The 25,310-nt window shown below is 44.2% G+C and overlaps 1 protein-coding gene across 1 annotated transcript in view; it reads left to right on the forward strand.

Moving 5' to 3' along the window:
- Window positions 1-25,310, forward strand: part of si:dkey-151g10.3 (serine/threonine-protein kinase WNK3) — a 120,419-nt gene that overhangs the window by 21,753 nt on the left and 73,356 nt on the right. Inside the window, exons 2-9 of the mRNA XM_060936638.1 lie at window positions 6,081-6,253; window positions 6,656-6,876; window positions 7,535-7,692; window positions 7,827-7,915; window positions 7,999-8,218; window positions 23,078-23,396; window positions 23,629-23,756; window positions 23,867-23,889. Coding sequence (XP_060792621.1) covers window positions 6,081-6,253; window positions 6,656-6,876; window positions 7,535-7,692; window positions 7,827-7,915; window positions 7,999-8,218; window positions 23,078-23,396; window positions 23,629-23,756; window positions 23,867-23,889 — 1,331 coding nt within the window. The remainder of the gene's footprint in view (window positions 1-6,080; window positions 6,254-6,655; window positions 6,877-7,534; window positions 7,693-7,826; window positions 7,916-7,998; window positions 8,219-23,077; window positions 23,397-23,628; window positions 23,757-23,866; window positions 23,890-25,310) is intronic.

The following is a 25,310-nucleotide window of genomic DNA, read 5'->3' on the forward strand; positions in this document are numbered from 1 at the left end:
AATACTATAGTACCAATCTATCTATTTAGCATATCCGTGCAGTGATGTGGCCGCTCTGACCATCAAATTAGTGGTTTCCCGATGTCTTCTACTGGATTATTATAGATGTTTTCTCCTCTCAATCATTCACACACACATGGGCAATTTAGAGTAACCAGTTAACCTAACCACATGTCTTTGGACACTGGGGGGAAACTGGAGCACCTGGAGGAAACCCACACAGACATGGGAAGAACATACAAACTCCACATAGAAAGGCCCCCATTGGCCATGAGATTCAAACCCAGAACCTTCTTGTTGGGAGGTGACACTGCTAACCACTGCACCATTGTGCCACCGCAGCAGCATTATCCAAGCAGAAGTAAACACTGATTTGGGTCTATAAACCTTTGAGTATTTGTAAACAAAAAGAAATGTGCACATGCTAGTTAGCAAAAAGTCGTGAGTACCCGAGCATCCTGATACTACGTGGTTTTTAATCTGACTGAAGAATCTATCAAGAATTTTATTTTGGAATTGGATTGGCAATAGCTAAAATGTTATGTACATTATTATATACAAGCCTGTTGATGCTTACATATCTGTTGTGTGTGAACACATTCAAGATGTAATGTTTTCAGGTTATAATGAAAATATCATGGCACTGAAAGCCGAGGTACTGTTTAACTAGATGCCATAAACTCATTTGTTAGCTAGCTAAACATGTCCATTATATGCAACTCGGTTATTTGCAAGAACATACTCCAGCTATAAAGTTTTAGTCAGATAGTTTGTTGATATGGATTTTAGACAAGCTGCATAGTTTTTTAATTTTTTAAATTTTTTAAAGCAATATAAATTAGGCACGTTAACTGACTAGCAAGTTAATCCTGTTAAACTCAGTTAGTGAGCCAGTTTCACTGATGGTTTCCTGATAGTTATAATGGGCTACATAGACAGACCTATTTGGACCAGTTGTCCCTTCTAATTGCCTGTAACCAGAACTTTCTTTTGGCTTGGAAAGGTGTCTGAATCAATAGTATTTAGTAAAAACAAATGTATTTATGAACACTTTTCTGATTCTGACACCTAACAACATAATCTGACATTTTAGGAAACAGATTCTGGCTTACTGTTAAACTCACTGTAGTCTCCCGCTTTGTTTTTGCGACCAGGAGGTGTGGCTGACGTCAGAATGACGGGTATCACTCAGGGGTCTATAGGCTGGTCATAAGCAACTCATGTGGTACAAGTAGTTGCATTCATTATGCATCGTGATGTATTCCTAATTATGTGTAGGAATGTGATTGTGGGTTTTCTTTTGAATACCCACAAGTCCAGCACAATCCTTCCCTGTTCTCTCTCACTCCCTCAGTGTATCCTTTTTTTTCATTCAGATTTTTTACACCTTCACTTCTTTATCTCTAATGCCTCTGCATCCATCCATCCTGTGTGTGCACCAACACTTTTTTCCCTACCGTTACGCTAAGTGCATAATGTGTAATGTAATTAGAGGCCATTTTAAAGCAGGAGCCAAAAGGCTATTATGTGAGAAATTATTTGAAAAAGATGAATAAACAATGCTGGCTTTGACTTGACTCAGGCAGGTGGACATGTGCAAGGATGCTTAGGCAGACCCTGATTTGACATGGCACACAGACGACATTAAGCTCACCACACACTCTTACTAATGCTGGGAGATCTAGAAAACACTTACTGACCTACCAGGAAGCATAAGGAGTCAATAGAGAGCTCAGTATACACCATTAAATAAAACACACAGAGTAGTGGAAATGTCTATAAAGAAGGGAAGCGCTTCATCCCAGTGCTTCAAAAATGTGCTCCCATGCTGCGTGTCACTTAGGTTACTATGACAACAGTATTTTGAAACATGCCAACACTGTCTAACCACTGTATGATTGATTGCCTGAAAAGGAGTGACAGTGACGACACCAGCACCTTTCTGAAAAGTTCAGAATTTCAACTCAGAAAAGCTGCACAAAAACGGCGGAGCGCTGTGAAAAAAGATGCTGTGTACAGCACATTTTCTCTAGGTGGCCGTATATGGTGGCATATGCTCTCTCTGCATTGGGAACAATTGAAAAAAGACCCTGGCCCATGTAGACACTCAACCTAAGAGTTCTAAGGAGTTCGGTAGTCCAGGCAGAAAAAGGGGCAGTGAAATATTTAATCAGTGACGCAATAAAGACATTGTTAGATCATAGGTTCTCAAACCTTCTGCAGCCATGGCCTGCTTTAAGCTTATAATTCCAATGTGTCTAACAATATCCTGCCTATTTATTGGAGAATTTTCCCCCTACAGAACACATTAAGTCCAAGTCTACATTATTTGTAGGCCTACTTTTTTCATTCAATTCAAAGGACCATTCAAGTAATGTAATAATTACAAGAACTATCATAAATATAATAATGTATAACTGTAAGCACTATAATGTTGTAACTTGGATAATGTACAGTTGTGATTTCCACCAGTGTCACAAAATAAAAATCATTGAGCTGTGTTTCAGAGGCACATGGTGGTCCCCATGTGTCTCCTGTCATGGAGAAACAGGAGTTTAGTCAGAGAGAATGATCTTTACATCACACAATCATATTACACAATGCAAAGGCTAAAAATTAAGTAATTTTATTCTGTCCTGGACTACAGGCAGAAACCAGACTAGTTTATGAATCTCTTACTAAACCAGTTCTTCCTTTTTCCTCTAGTGGCATAATACAAGATTGTGGTAAATTTCTCCTGCTTATTCTTCTCTGTTCAGTGGAGTTGTCTGAGGGGGTTTTGTCATGGTTATAAGTTTCCTGAGGGCGGCACGGTGGTGTAGTAGTTAGCACTGTCGCCTCACAGCAAGAAGGTCCGGGTTCGAGCCCAGCGGCCGGCGAGGGCCTTTCTGTGCGGAGTTTGCATGTTCTCCCAGTGTCCGCGTGGGTTTCCTCCGGGTGCTCCGGTTTCCCCCACAGTCCAAAGATATGCAGGTTAGGTTAACTGGTGACTCTAAATTGACCGTAGGTGTGAATGTGAGTGTGAATGGTTGTCTGTGTCTATGTGTCAGCCCTGTGATGACCTGGCGACTTGTCCAGGGTGTACCCCGCCTTTCGCCCGTAGTCAGCTGGAATAGGCTCCAGCTTCCCTGCGACCCTGTAGAACAGGATAAAGCGGCTACAGATAATGAGATGAGATGAGATAAGTTTCCTGACCTCTCCATCCCTTTGACCTACAGAGTCCAGGCTTAACCAATGCCAACCAATACCAAGGGAATAACAGGGTCAAGTAATTACAATACATTGTGTTCCATGTATAATAGCTAAATTTGCCAAATGTCCCCAGAACTCCAATAGATAGTACACTTGACTCTATATATTTGACTTGTGTATATGTAATGGGTTTATGCTTAGTGTTTATTCCAAGATCCTTACTCTGACAAACTTGTGTTTTGAGCATTTGTTCTCTGTCAGATGGTGGAGTTCTACAGTCTCTAGGAAAGAAAGAGGAAGTCAAGGGTTAGATCAGAAACAACACATTTCATCTCATCTCATCTCATTATCTCTAGCCGCTTTATCCTGTTCTACAGGGTCGCAGGCAAGCTGGAGCCTATCCCAGCTGACTACGGGCGAAAGGCGGGGTACACCTTGGACAAGTCGCCAGGTCATCACAGGGCTGACACATAGACACAGACAACCATTCACACTCACATTCACACCTACGGTCAATTTAGAGTCACCAGTTAACCTAATCTGCATGTCTTTGGACTGTGGGGGAAACCGGAGCACCCGGAGGAAACCCACGCGGACACGGGGAGAACATGCAAACTCCGCACAGAAAGGCCCTCGCCGGCCACGGGGCTCGAACCCGGACCTTCTTGCTGTGAGGTGACAGCGCTAACCACTACACCACCGTGCCGCCCAACAACACATTTGCTCGACCTAATTATTTATTCCAAAAATGTTTTTCCATCACCTTTTATATAGTTTGCATACGAAATTACTTTTCTGTGAACTTTGGGCCACCATCTTTTTTTTCCCCTCTGCTTGAGGCAGCTGCCACACAGAATTATGGGTAATAGGCAGCATCCAGGATACAGTTTTGAGCTTGATCAGTTGTGAATGGTCCTTGATGCCTCACTGTCTTCCTCTTCTACTGACATCCTCTTGAGACAGCATTTTCCCCATTTTGAATAAGCCCAAAGTCACTGTAAAGGCATTTACAGTAAAAATGTAGGCCACTAGGAAGCACCTACTGTATATTCAGTTCATTTAATTTTTTTATTTTCATTTTGACAGAAAATGTACTTTTAAATGTAACCTTGTTCAAGAGCCCATCATAGTGAGCATGCGTGTTTTTAAGTACAGTAGTTATGTGTACATACAGGGTTCCTGCGCAGTTCTTGGAAAGTCTAGGTCAAGTTCAAAATAAAGGCACTCATTTCCAAACCTTAAGTGTGTAGATTCAGAAAATGTTTTGGAAGAGGAATGGGCATTTTGTTCCCAGAGTAATTTTAACTCTGTCTACATTTCTTTAGATGTTCCCTTGTTTCCCACATGAACAGCACACAGGAGTTTTAGAAATTGAAAGTGACTAGTCAGTTTCTGACCTGAGACCTAATTTCAGTAAATAATGCATCTCCTCTAAAGCATATCACGTCACATTTCATACTTTTTCATGATTTATTTCATGACCATACTTTGCCTGGGTGGGAAAGCCAGAATTCCTTTCTGCTTCCTTGCTGTTTATAGAGAAACACCAGCCTATCCAATCATGCGCATCACATCATATCAGTTAGACTCTAGTTTCCTCATGAACAAATGCAAAACTGCTATGACCTGGAAGCTTGAGAAGGGTTGTCTGCCATATTGTTGTGTACCTTAGAGTAAATATTGGATTCGATTGGATTCGAATGCTCTGAAAACTGCTGTCATCTGTGCATGCCAATAATTACAATTGATTTTGCAACTGATGTTTCTGTGTTATATTTAGCTCAGAGTAGTGCCACTCATTTCCAGCACTTTTTTCCAGCACAAAGACAAGTTAGAGGGTTTCAGAGTATATCCCCCATGCTGGGAAAATCCAACCATGGATGACAAAACACAAGCATACTTTTACCTGATACTGGTGGGTGTTGCCTCGCCACATGACTTCACAACTTCACGCAACTTTACTCCATCTGCTGGTCAGTAGTGGTATCGAATACAGAAAGGAATACATCACTTCAGTGCAAACCGCCATGGCATCGATAAGCCACTGATGCACGTTTCCAAATTGTTTAAGCCCTCTGAAATCACCCCCACCCACCCTTGCATATGCTGCCAGCATAACCTAGCATATTTTGCAGGGTTACATTTGTACAGCACAAATAAATAGCTCTAAAGCTTTCAACATTCCTCTCAATAAGCACATTTTTAAAAGGGCAATTCAAATCACATGCTAGTCCTTGGCTCTGATGCCACTGTTCTGTATCTGTAATTCCTACAATTGGATTATGTTTATTTGTACGCTGTTGCCATTGTATAAATTATTCTGAGATTGAAACACATCAAGAATAAAACTGACCTCATGATTTCATGATATATTAATGAAATAAAAAACTCATCTCATCTCATCTCATTATCTCTAGCCGCTTTATCCTGTCCCACAGGGTCGCAGGCAAGCCGGAGCCTATCCCAGCTGACTACGGGCGAAAGGCGGGGTACACCCTGGACAAGTCGCCAGGTCATCACAGGGCTGACACACAGACACAGACAACCATTCACACTCACATTCACACCTACGGTCAATTTAGAGTCATCAGTTAACCTAACCTGCATGTCTTTGGACTGTGGGGGAAACCGGAGCACCCGGAGGAAACCCACGCGGACACGGGGAGAACATGCAAACTCCGCACAGAAAGGCCCTCGCCGGCCACGGGGCTCGAACCCGGACCTTCTTGCTGTGAGGCGACAGCGCTAACCACTACACCACCGTGCCGCCGAAATAAAAAACTATATATCAAAATGTCATCTTATAAACATTAGTGTTTTACTCATACGGCATGATTTGGCCCAGTCTGATCTTTGTGCGTGTGTGTGTGTGTGTTTGTGATCTTCAGGATGGGAAGCTGACCAAGGCTGAGCAGCAGCGCTTCAAAGAGGAAGCTGAGATGCTAAAAGGCCTCCAGCACCCCAACATTGTGCGCTTCTACGACTTCTGGGAGTCAACTCTCCGAGGAAAAAAGTGCATCGTCCTTGTTACAGAGCTCATGACCTCTGGAACACTTAAAACGTCAGTACCCAAGCATTGCAATAAATCAGAGGCCCAGGTTATTTATACTCCTAAGGCTATAGCGACAGTGTCAAAGAACCTGTCTTCACCGAGTTTAGTTTCTATGGTGATGTGCTTTAAGCCATTCTACTACTGACCCATTCTTAGTTCTTAATCACATGATGCTAGTTAACACTTGCCTGTTCATATTCAGTATTAACACCAAGAATTGTTATGTAATGGAAACTGAGTACTGTTTTGTTTTGTTTGACCAGGGTATCATTATTTTTCATTTAATATTTAAGTATTACAAGAATAAAAAAAGAGTAAATGGTGTACAAACAGGAAATATTTCAGATTTTTAAGACACCAGACATTGTAACCTGTTATGAGTGATTGCTCTGTTGGCTGTGTGCTTTATAGATACCTTAAGCGCTTTAAGGTTATGAAACCGAAGGTGCTGCGCAGCTGGTGCAGGCAAATCCTGAAGGGCCTGCATTTCCTGCATACGCGTACACCGCCCATTGTGCATCGTGACTTAAAGTGCGACAACATCTTTATCACAGGCCCCACAGGCTCAGTGAAGATCGGAGACTTAGGCCTGGCCACACTCATGAGGACATCCTTTGCCAAGAGTGTAATCGGTGTGTTTACGGGCTCACGTGTCATAGATTTGTCATCATCACTGCTGTTGTGCAACCCTACAACTGTATCACTGTAGCTGTCACATACTTAATTGGTGGTTTCGCTTGCATTTATGTTTTGTTTCAATGTCTTCTCTGTTTTAATTCAAAGTCCTCTCTTGTTGCTCATTGTTCAGCATTTATTTCAGCACAACATTATTGATTTTAGTGTGCATGCACACACTGCTGTCAATACTTATTGATTTTGGAACTAATTGTTAGTGGTAGTCCAAATGTTCAGAACAGAACAAACAATAAATAATTGCATGTAGATTTTCCACTTTCTAAAATCATGCTGAATGTAAAGTTTTGCTCATGGTCACTCATGCACTGAGACATAGTAAGTAAGTAAAGAGACAAGTATCTGATGGTAACAGATGGTAAATCTCAACTGAAAGGAAGAACATTGATGAGGCTTTATCTGTTAAATCTATTAATTTATCAAACCAGAAGGAGCATTTCAAATATCATTAAGAATGGATGAAATATTCCTTTCCACTGGACAACTTTCTCCAATTCTCCAAAACCAGGTTTCTTTTTAAAGCATGTAAATGTTACTAAACTAAAACCATGGGAATATAAGTATCATTCTTATTCTAACTGTGGCATTGTTGCTCAGGTACCCCAGAGTTCATGGCTCCAGAGATGTATGAGGAACACTATGATGAGTCTGTGGATGTCTACGCCTTTGGCATGTGTATGCTTGAGATGGCTACATCTGAGTATCCTTATTCTGAGTGTCAAAATGCTGCCCAAATCTACCGCAAGGTCACCAGCGTAAGGCTCAGAGAAAGCATTTGGTTTTTATTGCTTTTGAATGGAAAGATTCGATTCAGTGTCTTTATTAGTTGTGCCATCTCCAAGTCATCTTTACTTGAAATGAATGATGGACTACATGTCTCTGTTTGCAGGGGATCAAGCCTGCCAGTTTTGATAAAGTGAACGATCCAGAAATTAAGGAAATCATTGAGGGCTGCATTCGGCAGAACCGAGACGAGCGGTAAGCATGTCTGTTTATTCCTTTTATTATAGCATACACACTGCATAGGTAATGCATTTTAAATCTGGCTGTTTTGCACTTAGGCTTTCCATTAAGGACTTGCTGAACCATGCCTTCTTTGGCGAGGACACAGGCGTGCGAGTGGAGTTGGCGGAAGAGGACACAGGTAGTCAGGACTGTCTGGCACTGCGCATTTGGGTGGAGGAGCCTAAAAAACTGAAGGGAAAGCACAAGGACAATGAGGCCATTGAGTTCAGCTACAACCTGGAGAATGACAGTGCAGAGGAAGTGGCATTAGAGATGGTGAGGGAGTCAGCCATGGAATAATCCGGAATGGTTTTATTCACGAATAAGTTTTACTTTTGAGGAATTAACTTGGCAGTTACTAAAATCAGTACAGACATGATAAAATATAAAACTAATTACTTCATTAGATGTTTTGTAATTAGTATCCCTAAAGGTGATGTTATCCTTTATAATATTATGATGTTACTGCATACATACTCAGCATTCTAAGAGCATGGACTTTTGGAAAGCCTCAACATTATTTATTCTATATTATTCTATAATATTTATTAATTCCCCTGCCATTCTCTCTCTCCTTTTCTAATATTTTTTGTTAGTTAAAATTTATGAAGAAGCATTTATTATTTTTATAAAATACTTGCCGTTATTCATCAGACTACAATGCCCCAGTTTAACCTCATATATATATATCATTTACAATAAACAATCTCTAATTTATACATAGTATAATATTTACAAAATAAAATGCAATAACAAGAAAGCATTCAGAAAGCTTCAGTCATCCAAGAGCTGAGGAAAGAACTAAATACAGAGATGAAAAAAAAACAAGTTTCTGTAAGGTTTTGTTGTTGTTGTTGTTTTAGCTTTCTAATGCCAAAATGAGGTAGAAAATGTCACAAAAAGCTTTATTTGTAAAAATAGGCAAGTTTCCTTCCTGAACCTCTAGCTTTTGCAGCTCTGAGGTATTGAAGAGAAGGGTGATGCCGTGCCAAGCCTCAAGGTTCTGACTTATGAGGTACTATAAGGGAAAAACTATAAAAGGATCCTTAATTGAGTGGTTAGCCCTGTCACCTCACAACAGGAAGGTTACAGGTTCGAACCTCATGGCTGACAGGGGCCTTTCTGTGTGGAGTTTGCATCTTTTCCCTGTGTTTGCATGGGTTTCCTCCGAGTGTCCCGGTTTCCCCCACAGGTCGAAGACTTTGCAGATTATGTAAAAATACCCAGCCACTGGGGTTGCACAAGCCAGTGCATACTTAGTGCCAGTCCCAAGCCCAGATAGATTGAGGAGGGTTGCATCAGGAAAGGCATCTAGTGTTTAAAAAATAACAGACAAAAAAATCCCTTTGCCAAATCAAATATGTGGATCATGATGATCCACTGTGGTGACCCCTAACAGGAGCAGTCAAAAGAAGAAGAAATTAAAGTAAATGAAATACTGACTGTGGCAGCAGGGGTGTGGCCTAGTGTCAGTTTGTGAATGGAGGGCGGGGCCAGGGAAGGTGAGTGGCAAAGTCAAGGCACCTGTGCTTAATTAATGTTGTGTGTCTGTGTTGCAGTGACAGAGGATAGAAAAGGCGAGAGAAAGCAGAGAGAAGGAAGCTCTCCCGACCACAATGCATGTGTATGTTGCGTGTGTGATGGTGTGAGTGAGTGAAGCTGAAAAGCTAAAATACGTAAAATAAAGAGTGTGTGTGTGAACATCAACTCCCACCTGCCATGCTTCTGTACTCCACCCACATCAGGGAACTGTTACAGTGGTGCCGAAACCCAGGACATACAGAAGGGACCCACCACATGCAGTCCTCCCCATTCAAAGAGCTCATCCAGGCCCTCGCTACCACCCAGCAGAACCAGCATCCAGCACTGACCGCCCTCCAGAAAGAGTAAGAGCAACGCTTTGAAGCCTTGATGCTGGCCCAGCAGGAAGATTGCCAGGTGTTCTGGCATCTGCTCGCATCGGCAGGGGCTTCGACCGTCACCCCAGCGGACCCTCCTCGTGTCACCCTCTCGAAGATGGGCCTGCAGGATGACCTGGAAGCTTTCTTCCCTCTCTTTGAGCAAGCAGCCGAAATATGAGGGTGGCCACTTGAGCAGCATACGGCGTGCCTCCTCCCGCTTCTGACTGGCAAGGCGCAGCTCACAGCACTCTAGCTTCCTGCTGACAGCCTGCTCATATATGCCGACCTGAAGAAAACCACCCTGCAGCGTGTTGGCCGCTCCCCGGAACAACATCGCCAGTGCTTCTGGACACTGATGTTGGAGGAGGTCGGCTAGCCGGCCATTTGCATTCGGCCAGCAACTCCGGGACGCCTGCCGACAGTGGCTGAGGGCAGAAGACCGCAACGCTGATGAGATCATCAATCTGGTGGCACTGGAACAGTTCACCTCTTGACTTCCAGAAGGAACGGTGGAGTGGGTCCACTGCCATCGCTGTATGCGCGAGCTGTATGGGTTGTTGGGAATTAAATCCATCCGCACCAGCGTTTATTACCCACAAACAGATGGTTTGGTAGAGAAGTTTAATCAAACTCTTAAAAATCTAATTCAGAAAGACACACGTAATTGGGACAGATGGCTTGAGCCCCTGTTATTTGCAGTACGAGAGGTCCCGCAAGCCTCCACAAGATCTTCCTCGTTTGAATTATTATATGGACAAAAGCCGCGTGGCATCTTGGACATGCTGCAGGAAAATTGGGAGGAGGGACCGTCAACTAGTAAGAACGAAATTCAATACGTTCTCAATCTACATGCAAAGCTCCACACCCTCATGCACTTAACCCAGGAGAATTTGTGGCAGGCACAAGAACGTCAAGCCCGGCTGTATGACAGGGGCACATGCCTTAGAGAGTTCACTCTGGGAGACAAAGTACTCGTATTATTGCCCAAGTCAAGTTCCAAATTAGTCGCCAAGTGGCAAGGGCCCTTCGAGGTCACACAGCGAGTTGGGAACATTGACTATGAGGTGAGGCAAATGGATAGGGGTGGGGCTCCACAAATATACCACCTCAACCTATTAAAGCGTTGGAATGAGGGGGTCCCTGTGGCATTGGCATTGGTAGTTCCTGAGAAGGCGGAGCTGGGGCCGGAAGTAATAACAACCAAAACCACAACCCGAACTGCTCCAGTCCCTTGTGGAGACCACCTCTCACCGGCTCAACTCACAGAGGTAGCCAAGTTGCAGGAGGAATTTTCTGACATGTTCTCACCCCTTCCTGGCCACACCCACCTCATAGAATACCACATTGAAATGCCCCCGGGGGTGGTGGTGCGTAGCCAATCTTACCGCTTACCTGAACACAAAAAATAGTGGTTCAGGACAAACTCAAGGCCATGCTTGGCATGGGCATAATCAAGGAGTCACACAGTGACTAGAGCAGTCCGGTTGTCCTGGTACCCAAGGCAGACGGGTCAGTCCGGTTCTGTGTGGACTATAGAAAAGTCAACGCAGTGTCTAAATTCGACACGTACCCAATGCCTCGCATTGATGAGTTGCTTGATCGGTTAGGTGCTGCTCACTTTTATTCAACGCTGGATTTGATGAAGGGATATTGGCAGAGCCCCTTGACTCCTCTATCCCAAAAGAAAACAGCTTTTTCCACACTGTTTGGATTACAGCAGTTTGTCACGCTTCCTTTTGGGTTGTTTGGGGCTCCCGCTACATTCCAGCGGCTCATGGACAAGATCCTCTGCCCCCTCGCCACCTATGCGGCAGCCTACTTAGATGATATAATTATATACAGCAGTGAATGGCCACGGCACATAGAACACCTTAGGGCCGTCCTAGAGTCGCTGAGGTGGGCGGGTCTCACAACCAACCTGTAAAAGTGTGCAATTGGGTGGGTGGAAGTACGGTATCTGGGTTTCCACTTGGGTCATGGGCAAGTGCGTCCCCAAATTGACAAGACAGCAGCAATTGCGGTCTGCCTAAGGCCTAAGACCATAAAAGGGGTGAGACAGTTCCTGGGGCTGGCTGGCTACTATTGTATGTTCATACCTAATTATTCGGATGTCACCAGCCTGCTGACTGATCTAACTAAAAAGGGAGCACCAGATCCGGTCCAGTGGAAGAAGCAGTGCCAACAGGCTTTCACCAGGGTAAAGGCTGCACTGTGTGTGGGGCCACTCTTACACTCCCCTGACTTCTCTCTCCCCTTTATTTTGCAGATGGATGCATCAGACAGATGGCTGGGGGCCATTTTGTCCCAGAAGGTGGGGAGCAAGGAATGCCCTATGCTGTACATCCTCCGCAAGCTCTCGATGTGCAAGAATAAGTACAGCACCATTGAGAAAGAGTGCTCGGCCATCAAGTAGGCAGTACTACCTGCTGGAGTGCCCTTTCACCCTCTGTTCAGACCACGTGCCCCTCCAGTGGCTCCATCACATGAAAGATGCCAATGTGCAGATCACCCATTGGTATCTAGCCCTCCAGCCATTTAAATTTGAGGTGGTCCACAGGCCGGGGGTACAGATGGTAGTGGTGGACTTCCTGTCCCGTCGGGGGGAAGTCTGCTGCAGGCCGGATGGCTCCCTGGCCTGAGTCAGTTGGTGGAGGTATGTAGCAGTGGGGGCATGGCCTAGTGTTACTGGAGCCAGACCTAGGGGAATCTGGGCAGGTACAAGGCCCACAGGCTGGGTTGCACTGTGGGTTAGATGCGATTCAGATACACAGAAATTACGTATTGCTCAAGCAAACAGCATTTATTTTCTGAGTGCTCGAGCTATCGTCTCCATGGCAACCCACTACGGTGTGACAGTGCAACAGTGCCATCTAGTGGCATGAAAATAAATACATTATTGGTTAATACCATTAGGTTAGATCTAATAAAACAAAAAAAATAGGAGGGGGGGTAGGGGGGTAACTGTTTGACAAAACATGCCATTTTCTATACCTGTCACACTTTCCCCTACTTTAAAAGATGTCTCCTGACATCTAGAACTAAAGCATTTAAGTCAAAAGGGTAAAGTCAAGTCTACAGTGTCAACTGTCTGTCAAGTAAGTCTTTGGCCAGAACATCGGATAAAGAGTTAACAGTTGGAAGGACAGGTAAGTAGTATGTAAGTAAGATTGTCTGTCAATGTCAATGTTCTGGTCACCGTCAATTCTTCCGTATGTCCACACAGCTTGGGGAGGGTAGTACCACATCTCAGGAAACACTGGGTAGGTGAGCATGGGATGCGGGACACAGTACATGGCATTTGCTCCCATTCTCCAAGGCTGGTAGGAAGGTTCTCCTGACTGGTCATACATGAAGAGGCTTCTGGGTTTCACTGGTCTAGTGGGCCTCCACAGTTGCTGTTCCACCTCTTGCACTGGCTGAGGAACAGGCACAACATATGTCTCAGGATCCTGAGGACTTCCACTCTCCACAGCATCATCCATGTGTTGTTCCTGTCCTTCCACAGCTGGGGACGGATCTACCCTTCATGGTGCGGGCATTGTTTCTGCTGTCATCAAAGGGTCAGATGATTCTGCCTGCCAGACATCCTCAGACTCCAGTGCTCGGTTCAAAGGCTGATATGCTGGAGCCACAGCCCTCAGCTTGCTGTGTAGCTCACGTTGAGGTGAGTGGTGCCTGACAGCCTTCCTCTCATACACAGGTAAAAGTCTGGGGTTGTATGAGCACTCTCCCTCATCACAGGAGGTGCTGGAATCTGACTTGGTAGCTTCTCTCGGTTGCACATGATGTCTCTGTCTTTGTGGCTTCTTCACACCAGTATCGCGTTCCTCATGGCTGACTGGCAAGTCACTGACAGGCAAGAAGAGGTTGCGGTGGAGAATACGGAGGGTTCGGTCACCTGTTTCTGCTTGGACACGATAAACTGGACCGTCTCCTAGCCTCTCGATGACACGGTGGATCTTTCCTTCCCAGTAAGATCTGAGTTTTTCTGGGCCACCTCTCTCAAACAGGTTCCTGACAAGCACATGATCACCTGGTTGCAGCAGAGCGCCCCTGGCACCCTGGTCATAGTGCCTTTTTCCTTTCTCAGAGGACTTCTTGCTGTTTTCTGAGGTAATCCGGTATGCCTCCTGCATCCATGAAGCCCAGGTCTGGGCATATTCCTGCCGTGTCTGTGCTTGCCGACCTGGGTCAAGGTTGAAGATCAGGTCAATGGGGAGCTGTGGATGTCTTCCAAAGAGGAGAAAGAAAGGTGAGTAGCCTGTTGCCTCATGTCTTGTACAGTTATAGGTATGGACTATGCTGGGGAGATGGTCTTTCCACTCTGCCTTCTTTTCCTCATGGAGCATTCTGAGCATCTGGAGAAGGGTTCTGTTCAAACGGTTGACAGGGTTCCCCTGTGGATGGTAAGGAGTAGTTCGGGAGTGAGAAATTCCTGCCAGCTGCTGGAGTCTCTGAAACAAGGTGTTCTCAAACTCCCGGCCCTGGTCATGGTGAAGCTTTTGAGGGTACCCGAAGTGTGGAATGAAATCGTAGAAGATCTTTTCAGCTGCTGTTTTGCCAGACTTATTTCGAGTTGGATAGGCCTGAGCAAAGCGGGTGAAGTGGTCTACTACCACAAGGATGTACTCGTAGCCACCTTTACTGGGATAAAGGTGCATGTAGTCGACAGAGAGCAGCTCAAAAGGGGCACTGGTTGTGATTGAGCCCATTGGTGCTTTCTCATGGACAGTAGGTCGCTTTTGCTTAATGCATGAGCACTGGCGAATAACGTAATCTTCAATGTCATGCTGCATAAAAGACCAGTAGAACCGCTGCCTTGCAAGGTGGATGACTTTGTCAGCTCTGACATGTCCCATGTCATCATGCAGGTGTTTGAGCACAGTTGACTTGAGTGCTTTGGGAAGGACTAGCTGTTGATTTTGTCCTGACCACCTGTACAGAATTCCTTTTTCCAGTTTGAGCCTGTTCCACTCATGTATGAGCCATTGTGTTCCTGGTTGTATTGGCCTCTGGTCTTTATCTCTTGGATTCCATCCACTCCTTTTCAACTGGATCACCTTGCCAATGGACTCATCCTCTTTCTGGGCATTTCTGATGTCCTCTGGGGTGAACATGGGCATACTCACTGGGGGAGGGCCATCGTCACCGGCGAAAATCTGAAGGGCAGCAGCCCGGGGCACATCCTCATTTTTCTCAGCTTTGTTCCCCTGCCAGATGGCAGACACAACCTCAGGTAGCAGTATCTTAGAGTACTCCAACAAATCATCTTGGAGCTTCACTGGATACTTGGACAGGGTGTCAGCGTCAACATTTGCCTTGCCTGGCCGATAGTTGATGGTAAAGTGGAAGTCAGCTAATTCACCAACCCAGCGGTGTCCAACAGCATTCAACTTGGCCATGCTCAGGACGTAGGTGAGGGGGTTGTTGTCTGTATACACAGTGAATGTTGGTGCATAATACAGATAATCCCAGAACTTATTGCAGATGGCCCACTTCAGGGCAAGGAACTCAAGCTTACTTGAATGGAGGTGGTAATTCTTTTCAGCAGGCATGAGCGACCTGGACCCATAAGCAATAACCCGGCGTTTACTATCCTGTTCCTGGTAGAGCACAGCCCCCAAACCTTCATTGGATGCATCGGTGTGCAGGACAAATGGCAAATTGAAGTCAGGGTAGGCCAAGATCAGGGGGTTGATCAACATGTCCACAAGGCGGGACACAACAGCACTGTGTTCAGGGGTCCACTGAACTGGTGTCCTGGATGGTAACTGGCCACTGGTCTTGCCTTTCTGGGTGGACTTTGCTGTAACAGGACTCTTGTTGGACCCAGCAGGCTGTTCTTGGAGCTTAAACAGTGGTCAGGCTATTCTGGAAAAGTCCTGGATGAATGAGCGATAGTAGCCCAAGAAGCCCAGTAAAGCTCGGACCTCTCCGACATTCTTTGGCTGTCTCTCCTTCATCTGCAACACCGCTTCCAGGTCTTTTGGGTCTATCCAAACACCTTCACTTGTGCCCAGGTGTCCAACATACCTCACTTGGCATTTGAACAGCTCACACTTTTTTGGGTGCAGCTTCACACCATGCTCTCGTAAGCAACACAGCACTCATCTCAAGTCCTCAACATGCCCACGGAATGTCTTGGAAAAGCAGAGGACATCATCCAAGTAAAGAGAACAGCATTCATCCCTCAGACCAGCCAGCATGCCTTCCATACAGCGCTGAAATGCTGCTGGGGCATTGATGAGGCCAAATGGGAGGCGCACCCACTTGTAAAACCCCCAAGGTGTACTAAAAGCAGTGAGGTGGCGGAAGCTCTCTTCAACAAAGCCTTGGTGGTAGGCACTGCCCTGGTTAAGTATGGAGAACCATGAGTTGCCTCCTAAGTTGTCCAGAAGGTCTTGGATGCGTGGAAGGGGATGACGGTCGGGGATGGTCTTGCTGTTCAGCCCACGGAAGAGCCGCAGGCTCATGTCCTTTTTCCTCACACAGACCACTGGAGAAGAGTAAGCTGAGGTGGATTTTCTGATCCAACCACGGTCAAGCAAGTTCTGAACATAGTCTTTTACCTCTCGATACAAGGGCTTTGGGATGGCATTGTAAGATTTTTGGACAGGTGTTTCATCTGTGAGGTTGCTTCTAAGTTGTAGGTCAGGAATACTACAACCATTGTCAGCATCGTCTTTCGCAAACACGTCTGACTCATCGAACAACATTTCCTTCACTACTCTCTGTTCATCTTCTGCTAGATGTGATACGTCAACAGGGGGGTGCCATCTGTCTTTGATCTTAGGCAAAGTCTGTTTGTCTTGCTCATCGTTCAGGTAAGTCACTGTGTTTATCTGAGCTGAAAAGGTTTGGACAACGTCACGCTGAGTGTGCTCAGGACCCAGGACATGTTTCACATCAGCCACCTCCTCAAGAGTTCCAAGAGCGGTTCTCTGGGTCAGGTAAATGGCATGTCGGGTTGCATTTTGGATGGGAATTTTAATACATTTTGATGACCCACAAGGAACGTCGACTAGGGCAGTAAACAGTTCTAGACCCTCGGGGCAGGTGTTTTCCATGAGAGGCTGGAACAGCATGGTATGATTCCCTGACAACTCCCTAACCCGGCACCTGATTTCGTAGACTCCACCAGCAGGGATAGTGACACCTTTCTTGCCGGTACGCACAGTACACAAGGCTGTCTCGTCAGTGTTGGTGATCTGGAGGGCACAGACTAAAGCCTCGACGGTGTTCTCTGAGACACTCAAAGCATCAGTCAGGATTGCAGTCACATTAAGGGTGTTGTCATGCTCTTTGATGATCTCGGCTAAGACGTTGCTACCTAACAGGGGACAGTGACAATTTGGACTGACAAGCAGGGGTACTCTAATAGTCACAGACCCGTGGCACTCACTACAAATCTGCAGATCAACCTCAGCCCAGCCATCCAGGAGAACTTGTGTACCATTTGCTGCTGAAATTTCAAAAGACTGATCGGCAAAGAGGGACTGAAGTGGTTGGATTTTGACATGGGGTGATGCACTGTCTATCCAGGTTTTGCTGATCATCGTCACCTGAGCGCCTGAGTCTAAAAGCATTTCAATAGGCAGACCGTTGATGTTGCAGGATACGGTACAACGTTTCCCTATGAGCTGTGCAATGCATCTCTTTGGGTCTGGTTGGCATGGTGAGACTGACGGCTTAAGCTTAACTGTGGGCGTAACACTGTTCACGGTCACTGGCTGCCCTTCTCCTGTGACCTCTTCCCATTTCCCGATGACCTTCTTTGTAAACAGCCAATGGCTTGGTGTCCTGCCTGGCCACAGACAAAACAATGGGGACAGCTCATGGTTCCGCTTGTGACACAGTCCTTGCATCTACCCTTTTTGTCGACTGACAGTGGCTGTGGATGACTGATGGAAGTACCAGGGCCACCAGACTGTATGCGTTCTGCCAACCTGTCAACGAGGGTCATGTGTCGGGTCAGAGAAGACACTTGTGCAGTCAGTTGTTTAATAGCATCATGGTTAGCCTGTAACTCGGCATCAACTAGAGTCGGTGTAGTTGTGTCAGTCTGTGCATTACCGTCATGTTGGGCAACACTTACAGTCACTGGTCGGGACTTAGATACGGCACCCAGGCGCTTTAACCTACCCTCTTCCTCAGTCATGGACAGTCATCTGTTCTAACAGAAAGTCATCACTAAATTGCTGATCAGCAAGAAACGTTTTGATGTCATGTCTAACATACCTATTTCTCTCATTTTGACCTTGGTAGAGTGTGTGTAGAAAAGTACCCTGCACAAGCCTCCTGTCATAGCTAAACTCTACACCTGGCTGCTGTGACTCAAAAATAACCCTCTGCTTTAATCCCATGAGTCTATACAGAAATTGCTGTGGGCTCTCTCTGTCGTGCTATCTGGCATTACTTAATTCTTGGAAGAGCTCGGTTACACTTTGATCTCTGATGTGAGAACGGAGGAACCTCTTTAAACTGTTAACTGTTAGGTCATCATGGTTAGTTAGCATATCCCTAAATGTACCTGCTTTAATTATTTTAAGAACTGCTCTAATGATCTTGGCCTCACTAAACCCTTCTTGTAAAGCAGTGTCAATCTGCTTACAAAGACCCTTAAAAGACATGTCAGAACCTGTATTGGATATCTGACTACCATGCAGTTTACACTCTCTGCGTGGAAGCAGAGCAGTAACATCAGACAACCTTAAAACCTGGCCTGTTACAGTGGAGGATAGGCTTGACCTACCATGGTGGACACTGCGGTTACCAGCGACACTCAGCTGGGCTGGCATCCCCGCAGTGTCAGGTGCATGAATGTCCATGGGTGACGGGTGCATGTGAATGTCCATGGGTGGCAGACGCGTGTTGCTGTCCATGTGAATGGTGGAAACACAAACCTCCCCAGACCTGGTGTCTGTTGATGTCAGTTCATGCAGCAGGTCCTGGAGGGAGAGGAGTTGAGCCATGCCTTCATCTTTCATCGCTTTCAACCTCTCGCTCCTGGTGTAGTCCAAGATAAAATCATACAGCTCTGGTTCACTGAAGCCCTCAGTGCTCTTGCTGCCATCTTCAACTGAACCGGCAACCAACTGCAGTTGACTGGAACTCAGCGCTGGAAGCTTTTTGTTTATCTGGAAGATCAGCATCTGCCGTGGGGTAACTGTGGCCATCGTGATGTCTCACCAGTGACTTTCGCTCTCTGGATGACGCTCAACGCAGCAGCCTTCCCTGAAGCTTGGACACCTGGTCTCACCGTCACAGTGACTGCTCACCCTGCCCTTGGATGCTTAATCCCGGACGAGCCCCCAATTGTTACCGGCGCCAGACCTAGGGGAATCTGGGCAGGTACAAGGCCCACAGGCTGGGTTGCACTGTGGGTTAGATGCAATTCAGATACACAGAAATTACGTCTTGCTCAAGCAAACAGTATTTATTTTCTGAGTGCTCGAGCTACCGTCTCCATGGCAACCCACTACGGTGTGACAGTGCAACAGTGCCATCTAGTGGCATGAAAATAAATACATTATTGGTTAATACCATTAGGTTAGATCTAATAAAACAAAAAAATAGGAGGGGGGGGGGGGGTAGGGGGATAACTGTTTTACAAAACAAGCCATTTTCTATACCTGTCACTCTAGCATCAGTTTGTGAATGGAGGGCGGGGCCGGGGGAAGGTGAGTGGCAAAGTCAATGCACCTGTGCTTAATTAATGTTGTGTGTCTGTGTTGCAGTGACAGAGGATAGAAAAGGAGGGAGAGAGCAGAGAGAGGGGAGCTCTCCTAACCACAACGCATGTGTGTGTGTTGCGTGTGTGACGGTATGACTGAGTGAAGCTGAAAAGCTAAAATAAGTAAAATAGTGTGTGTGTGTGTGTGTGAACATCAACTCCCGCCTTCTGTGCTTCTGTACTCCACCCACATCAGGGAACTGTTACACTGACAAATTATTCAAATATTGAAAAACAACCAAAATGAATAAAATGTCATTTAGTATGTTAAAGGATATCATATGCATTTTTATGTTTTAATTGTACTCCTCACTAAAAAAAAAAAAAAAAGTCTAAAGTCCTTCCCACACCTTTTTTGGCGCATAGGGTGGCACCAATCTCCATTTCTGTAGCCCTCAGCCTCTCGCCTATTACATAGTTAAGGTTACAGTGGGGGCCTAGTCCTCTGGTAACCGCAAGAGTTTGACTCCCCACTTGCATCTGTATTGCAGCATGCCTTGCCAGATGGCAGTAGGTACCATTTTTATGATGGTCTTTGGTATGACCCGACCGCAAGTAGAACTCGTGATCTCCTGATTGAGAGGCAGACACACTAACCACTAGGCCAACTTGCGGTAATCGCGGTAATCTACTCTACTTACAGTACTTGCTATATTGAGTTTGATTTGATTTTGATTATTTAATTGCAAATCAAGCATCGTGCACTCTGACCAGACATGAGTTTGATCCTACAGATTTAAGAAATTGATGAATAAGGAAGCTCATGGTGGAATTTAAGTATGCTCATACATGCTACATAAACAAGATTCATTATGTTTAAGTTTATTGTTATGTGTTTCTTAGTACACTGCTGCTTTCCAAATATATATTTGTATATGTATTTGGACAGTGACGTAATTTTTTTCTCTGTACACCACCACAGTGGATTTGAAATGAAGCCATCAAGATGTGATTGAAGTGTAGACTTTCTGCTTTAATTCAAGCCCTTTAACAAAAATATTGCATTAATCATCTAGGAATTACAGGCATTTTTTACAAACTCCCTCCATATTCACAGGCTCAAAAGTAATTGGACAATTGACTGATAAGCAGTTTCATGGCTAGTTATGGCCTGTTTCATGGTTAGTTATGGCCTGTTTCCTAATTATTTCATGACAAATTAAGGAGATAAAGGGTCTGGAGTTGATTCCAAGTGTTGAATTGCCATTTTGCAGCTGTTCATGGGAATTCTCAACATGTGCCCCAAAGAGGCGTCAATGCAAGTGAAGGAGGCCATTGTTAGACTGTAAAAGCAAAACAGACATATCAGAGAGATTGTAGAAACTTTAGGAGTGGCCAAATCAACAATATGGGACATTCTTAAAAAGAAGGAAAGCACTGGTAAGCTCAGTCAGCAACACCAAAAGGCCTGGAAGACCATGGAAGACAACTAAAGTGGATGATCGTAGAATGCATTCCTTGGTGAAGAAAAACCCTTCACAGCATCGAGCCAGGTTTTAACATGAATTTCATTACATAATGATACCTCATCTTGTAATATGACTGCCTCTATTAGTCTTTCATAACTAAACTATGAGATTTTGATCCTGATTTTAGTAACCCAAGCAATTTTTTTTGGCATCACAAGCCATCACAAATATCTTGAATAGGATTATGTACATTGCAACCTGGTCACTCTGCAGAAAGCTGAAAAGAGCAATATTGATCAGGAATGATACAAATATTATACCTGTTTTTTTATTATGAAATTAACTATCAATTCATTTCATATGCAATATATTGCTGGCCAGCAGCATTCTTATTTTTTTACCATATATTATTTTCTGACTATTATATAATCAATATTATGTTGTTATTTGCATTATTTTTGGGTTATTTCATGACCAGGGTAGGTGTACATACTAGTGCATACTAAACAATTAGAATATTGTTAAAAAGCTAAATATTTTCAATCAGTTATTTAAGAAAGTGACATTTTTATATATTCTAGACTCATTACAGGTAAACTAAAATGTTTCAAGCATTTTTCTATTTTAATTTTGATAATTATTTCCTACAGCACAGAACATTTAAAAAAGGCATCTCAAAATATTAGTGTTTCATTTCGAGTTTGAGTAAAAGAGTATAACTACTGTCCATCTCTTGGTGTAGTTCAGTACACACAACCACAATCATGGGGAAGACTTGACAGCTGTCCAGAAGACAATCGTCGACACCCTCCAAAGGAGGTCATTGCTGAAAAGGCTGGCTGGGAAAGGTGCACAAGCAACAGGAATGACTGCAGGCTTGAGAGGAATGTCAAGAAAAGTCGATTCAAGAACTTGAGAGAGCTTCGGAAGGAGTGGACTGAGGCTGGTGTCAATGCATCAAGAGACACCATAGCCAGACGTCTTCAGGAAAGGGGCTACAGCAGTCACGTTCCAAATATCAAGCCGCTCCTCGACCAGAGACAATGTCAGAAGTGTCTTACCTGGGCTAAGGAGAGAAAGAACTAGACTATTGCCCAGTGGTCCAAAGTCCTCTTTTCAGATGAAAATAAATTTTGCATTTAATTTGGAAATCAAGGTCCTAGAGTCTGGAGGAAACGTGAAGAGGCACAGAATCTAAGACGTTTGAAGTCCAGTGTGAAGTTTCCGTAGTCTGTGATGATTTGGGGTGCCATGTCATCTGCTGGTGTTGGTCCACTGTGTTTTATCAAATCCAAAGGCAACGCAGCCGTCTTCCAGGAAATTTTAGAGCATTTCATGCTTCCATCGGCTGACAAGCTTTATGGAGATGCCGATTTTCTTTTCCAGCAGGACTTACCGTACTACCTGCCCACAGTGCCAAAACTACTACCAAATAGTTTGCTGACCATAATATTACTGTGCTTGATTGGCCAACCAACTCACTTGACCTGAACCACATACAGAACCTATGGGGTATCGTCAAGAGGAAGATGAGAAACACCGACCCAAAAATACAGACAAGGTGAAGGCTGCTATCAAATCAACCTGGGCTTCAATAACACCTCAGCAGTGCCACAGGCTGATTGCCTTCATGCCATGCCGCATTGATGCAGTGGTAAAGGAGCCCCAACCAAGTATTGAATGTATAAATGAACATACCTTTCAGAAGTTGGACATTTATGTATTGTAAATCCTTATTTGATTGATTTGAGGAAATATTCTAATAATTTAAGATACTAGATTTCTGATTTTTATGAGTTATAAACCATAATCATCAAAATTAAAACAAAAAAGGCTTGAAGTATTTCACTTTACATGTAATTAATATGGAATATATAAAAGTTTACCTTTTTGAATTAAATTTAAAAAAAAGAACTTATTCATGATATTCTAATTGTTTGAGATGGACGAGTATGATCAGTGATATCAGCCCTTATACAGCCACAAATTAGCTACTTCCTGTCATATCCAGTTATTATCTGAGACATATTTCTGTGACTGTTTTTATTTATTTCTTCTTCTCTTGTTTTCTTTCTGTTTCTGTACTTTCTAGGTCAAGTCTGGATTTTTCCATGAAAGTGATGCAAAGGTTGTGGGAAAATCTATTCGAGACAGAATAACTCAGATTAAGAAGTTCCGCGCAACACGACAAAAGCGAGCCCTAGAGGAGAGGCGGGACTCAGGCCTGGCTTCTGCTTCCCTCACCACTATTTTCACTACTTTCCCCTCCTCTCTGGGTCCTGGGGCTCCTGCTGTTCCTACTGCTGCCTCTTTGGGGGTCACTGGGGGACACAGGGAGGGAGAGGACCTGCCAGAGATGGAGCAACACACTCAAAAACAGATCCCAATCAGCAATGCACAAGGCCCCATAGGTAACATACACTAGAGATTTTATATCCGACTTGTCTTATGAGACCTTGACAGTGAAAATTTGCATGAAGATTATCTTTAAATTATTTTTAGTTGACAAAACATAATAATTAGAGCGCATGACATTAGGTCTTGTAATTTAAGACGATCTTTGCTTAATGTGTCCATGCCTTTCATCTTGGTTCTTTCCTAATGATCACTGAGTATTTGTTTTTTTTTTTTTGCATTTTTCAGAAATAGACAAAATCTCTGCAATCAGTGGAGAATCATTTACAGGTGCACAGAGCCAACCCTGTTCATCAGCAGTCGACTCTGGAATCTCTTTTGTTAACACTCAGACCAGTTATCCCACTGGGACATCTGTACGTATTGCCTTACTAAAAACCGCTATCAATAACCGCACTCTCAACCATCTGGCAGAGTCATGTGTATGTGTGTGTGTGTTTGTGTGTGTAATGTGATATATTCTCAGAAACTACCACTCTCTTGGAATCAGTCAGTTTTAAAATTACATAGTGGGCATCAAACACAAAAAACATTGTTTAAATGCAAAGGTAGTAGCAGTTTCTTCATTTATCAGGTAATACAGAGTGCAGCAGTTGCATCTCACCCCCATATGCTTGCTAATGTTCAGAGCAGAGGAGATACAAATACACTGCAACCCTGCTATAATAAACTCTTTTACTACGAACTTTCGCAGATAACAAACTAAGTTTGTGCCCCCCGCCTTTAATGACAATGAGTTGGGGTCTTCAAAAAAACTTCACTGAGCCATACGTTCCCCACAGAGGCAAACAATAAGTAATCAAGTCCACAGCCAAATTAACAGTATGCGTTAATGCCATAAAACAAATGCTTAACTATCCTTGGTTAGGTGTCAGTCATGAACAGTTATTGAGAACAGCAATCATTGTCTTCAAAAATCCCTTAAAAGGACTTGATGAGCTAAAAACAATTTTACTTGAGTCTTTACTCTGTACATATTGTTGTCATGGCTACCTGTAAACATAAGATACTCTCTGTCTGTCAGAAAATGCAGGCAATAGACAGCTGTAACCACTGGAAGAGTTTTATTTAAAAACACACTGGAAAACAAATCCAAATCAGTGATCAAAAATTAGAGTCGAGAAACAGGCAATGGTAAAGCAAGGCTGTAACAACTCTCTAACTTGTGGGAAACAGAGGAACTGGAAGCAGGCTTCAGAACAGGTGTGTTCTTTTTATTTTTCACTTTTCAGTGACAACTAACACGTATACATGAACACACACATGGGGTGACGCAGCTCTCTCTCCCATTCCTAGCTGTCTGAAAGACACACAGAGATATAGATTAATATATAGCCAGTAATTCGACACAGGTGCACATCATCACATGTTACCTGCTGGTTCAACCTGCCTCCGCGCCGTTCACAGCCAACGCTCAATCATGCCCCCGCTGCCACAGAGGTACAGACAGGATATCAAAGGCAGAGACAAAAGGTAAACTTCAAAATACAAAACAGAGTTAGAAATCAGAATATCAACACAGTGATATGAAAGGCTTGGTAATGTGGGACACAAGGTACAGTGCGTATACTTCGCAAAATCTGTGTGTAGTAAGAGTCCTTATAAGCGTGCTGTGATTGCACTCTAATCCGGAACAGGTGCATAGTAATTAGTCCTAATGGTGCTGTGTGAGTGTACGTGAGTAGCAGTTTGAGGCGTGCTGCTGCACGCATGTGGACATGACACCGTCAAAGAAAACTTCATATCCTGGACTGTCTGATGAATTTCACTGTGCTTGAAGTGTGCATGTGACAAAGGTTTCTTCTTCTTCTTCTTCTTCTTCTTCTTCTTCTTCTTCTAAAGCATGCTGAGAAAGCAACACATTTTGTCTAAAGAATATGGTATCCTGAAAAATTCAATTTTAACTTTTA

This window comes from Neoarius graeffei, chromosome 13 (assembly GCF_027579695.1).
Source record: "Neoarius graeffei isolate fNeoGra1 chromosome 13, fNeoGra1.pri, whole genome shotgun sequence".
NCBI lineage: Eukaryota > Metazoa > Chordata > Actinopteri > Siluriformes > Ariidae > Neoarius > Neoarius graeffei.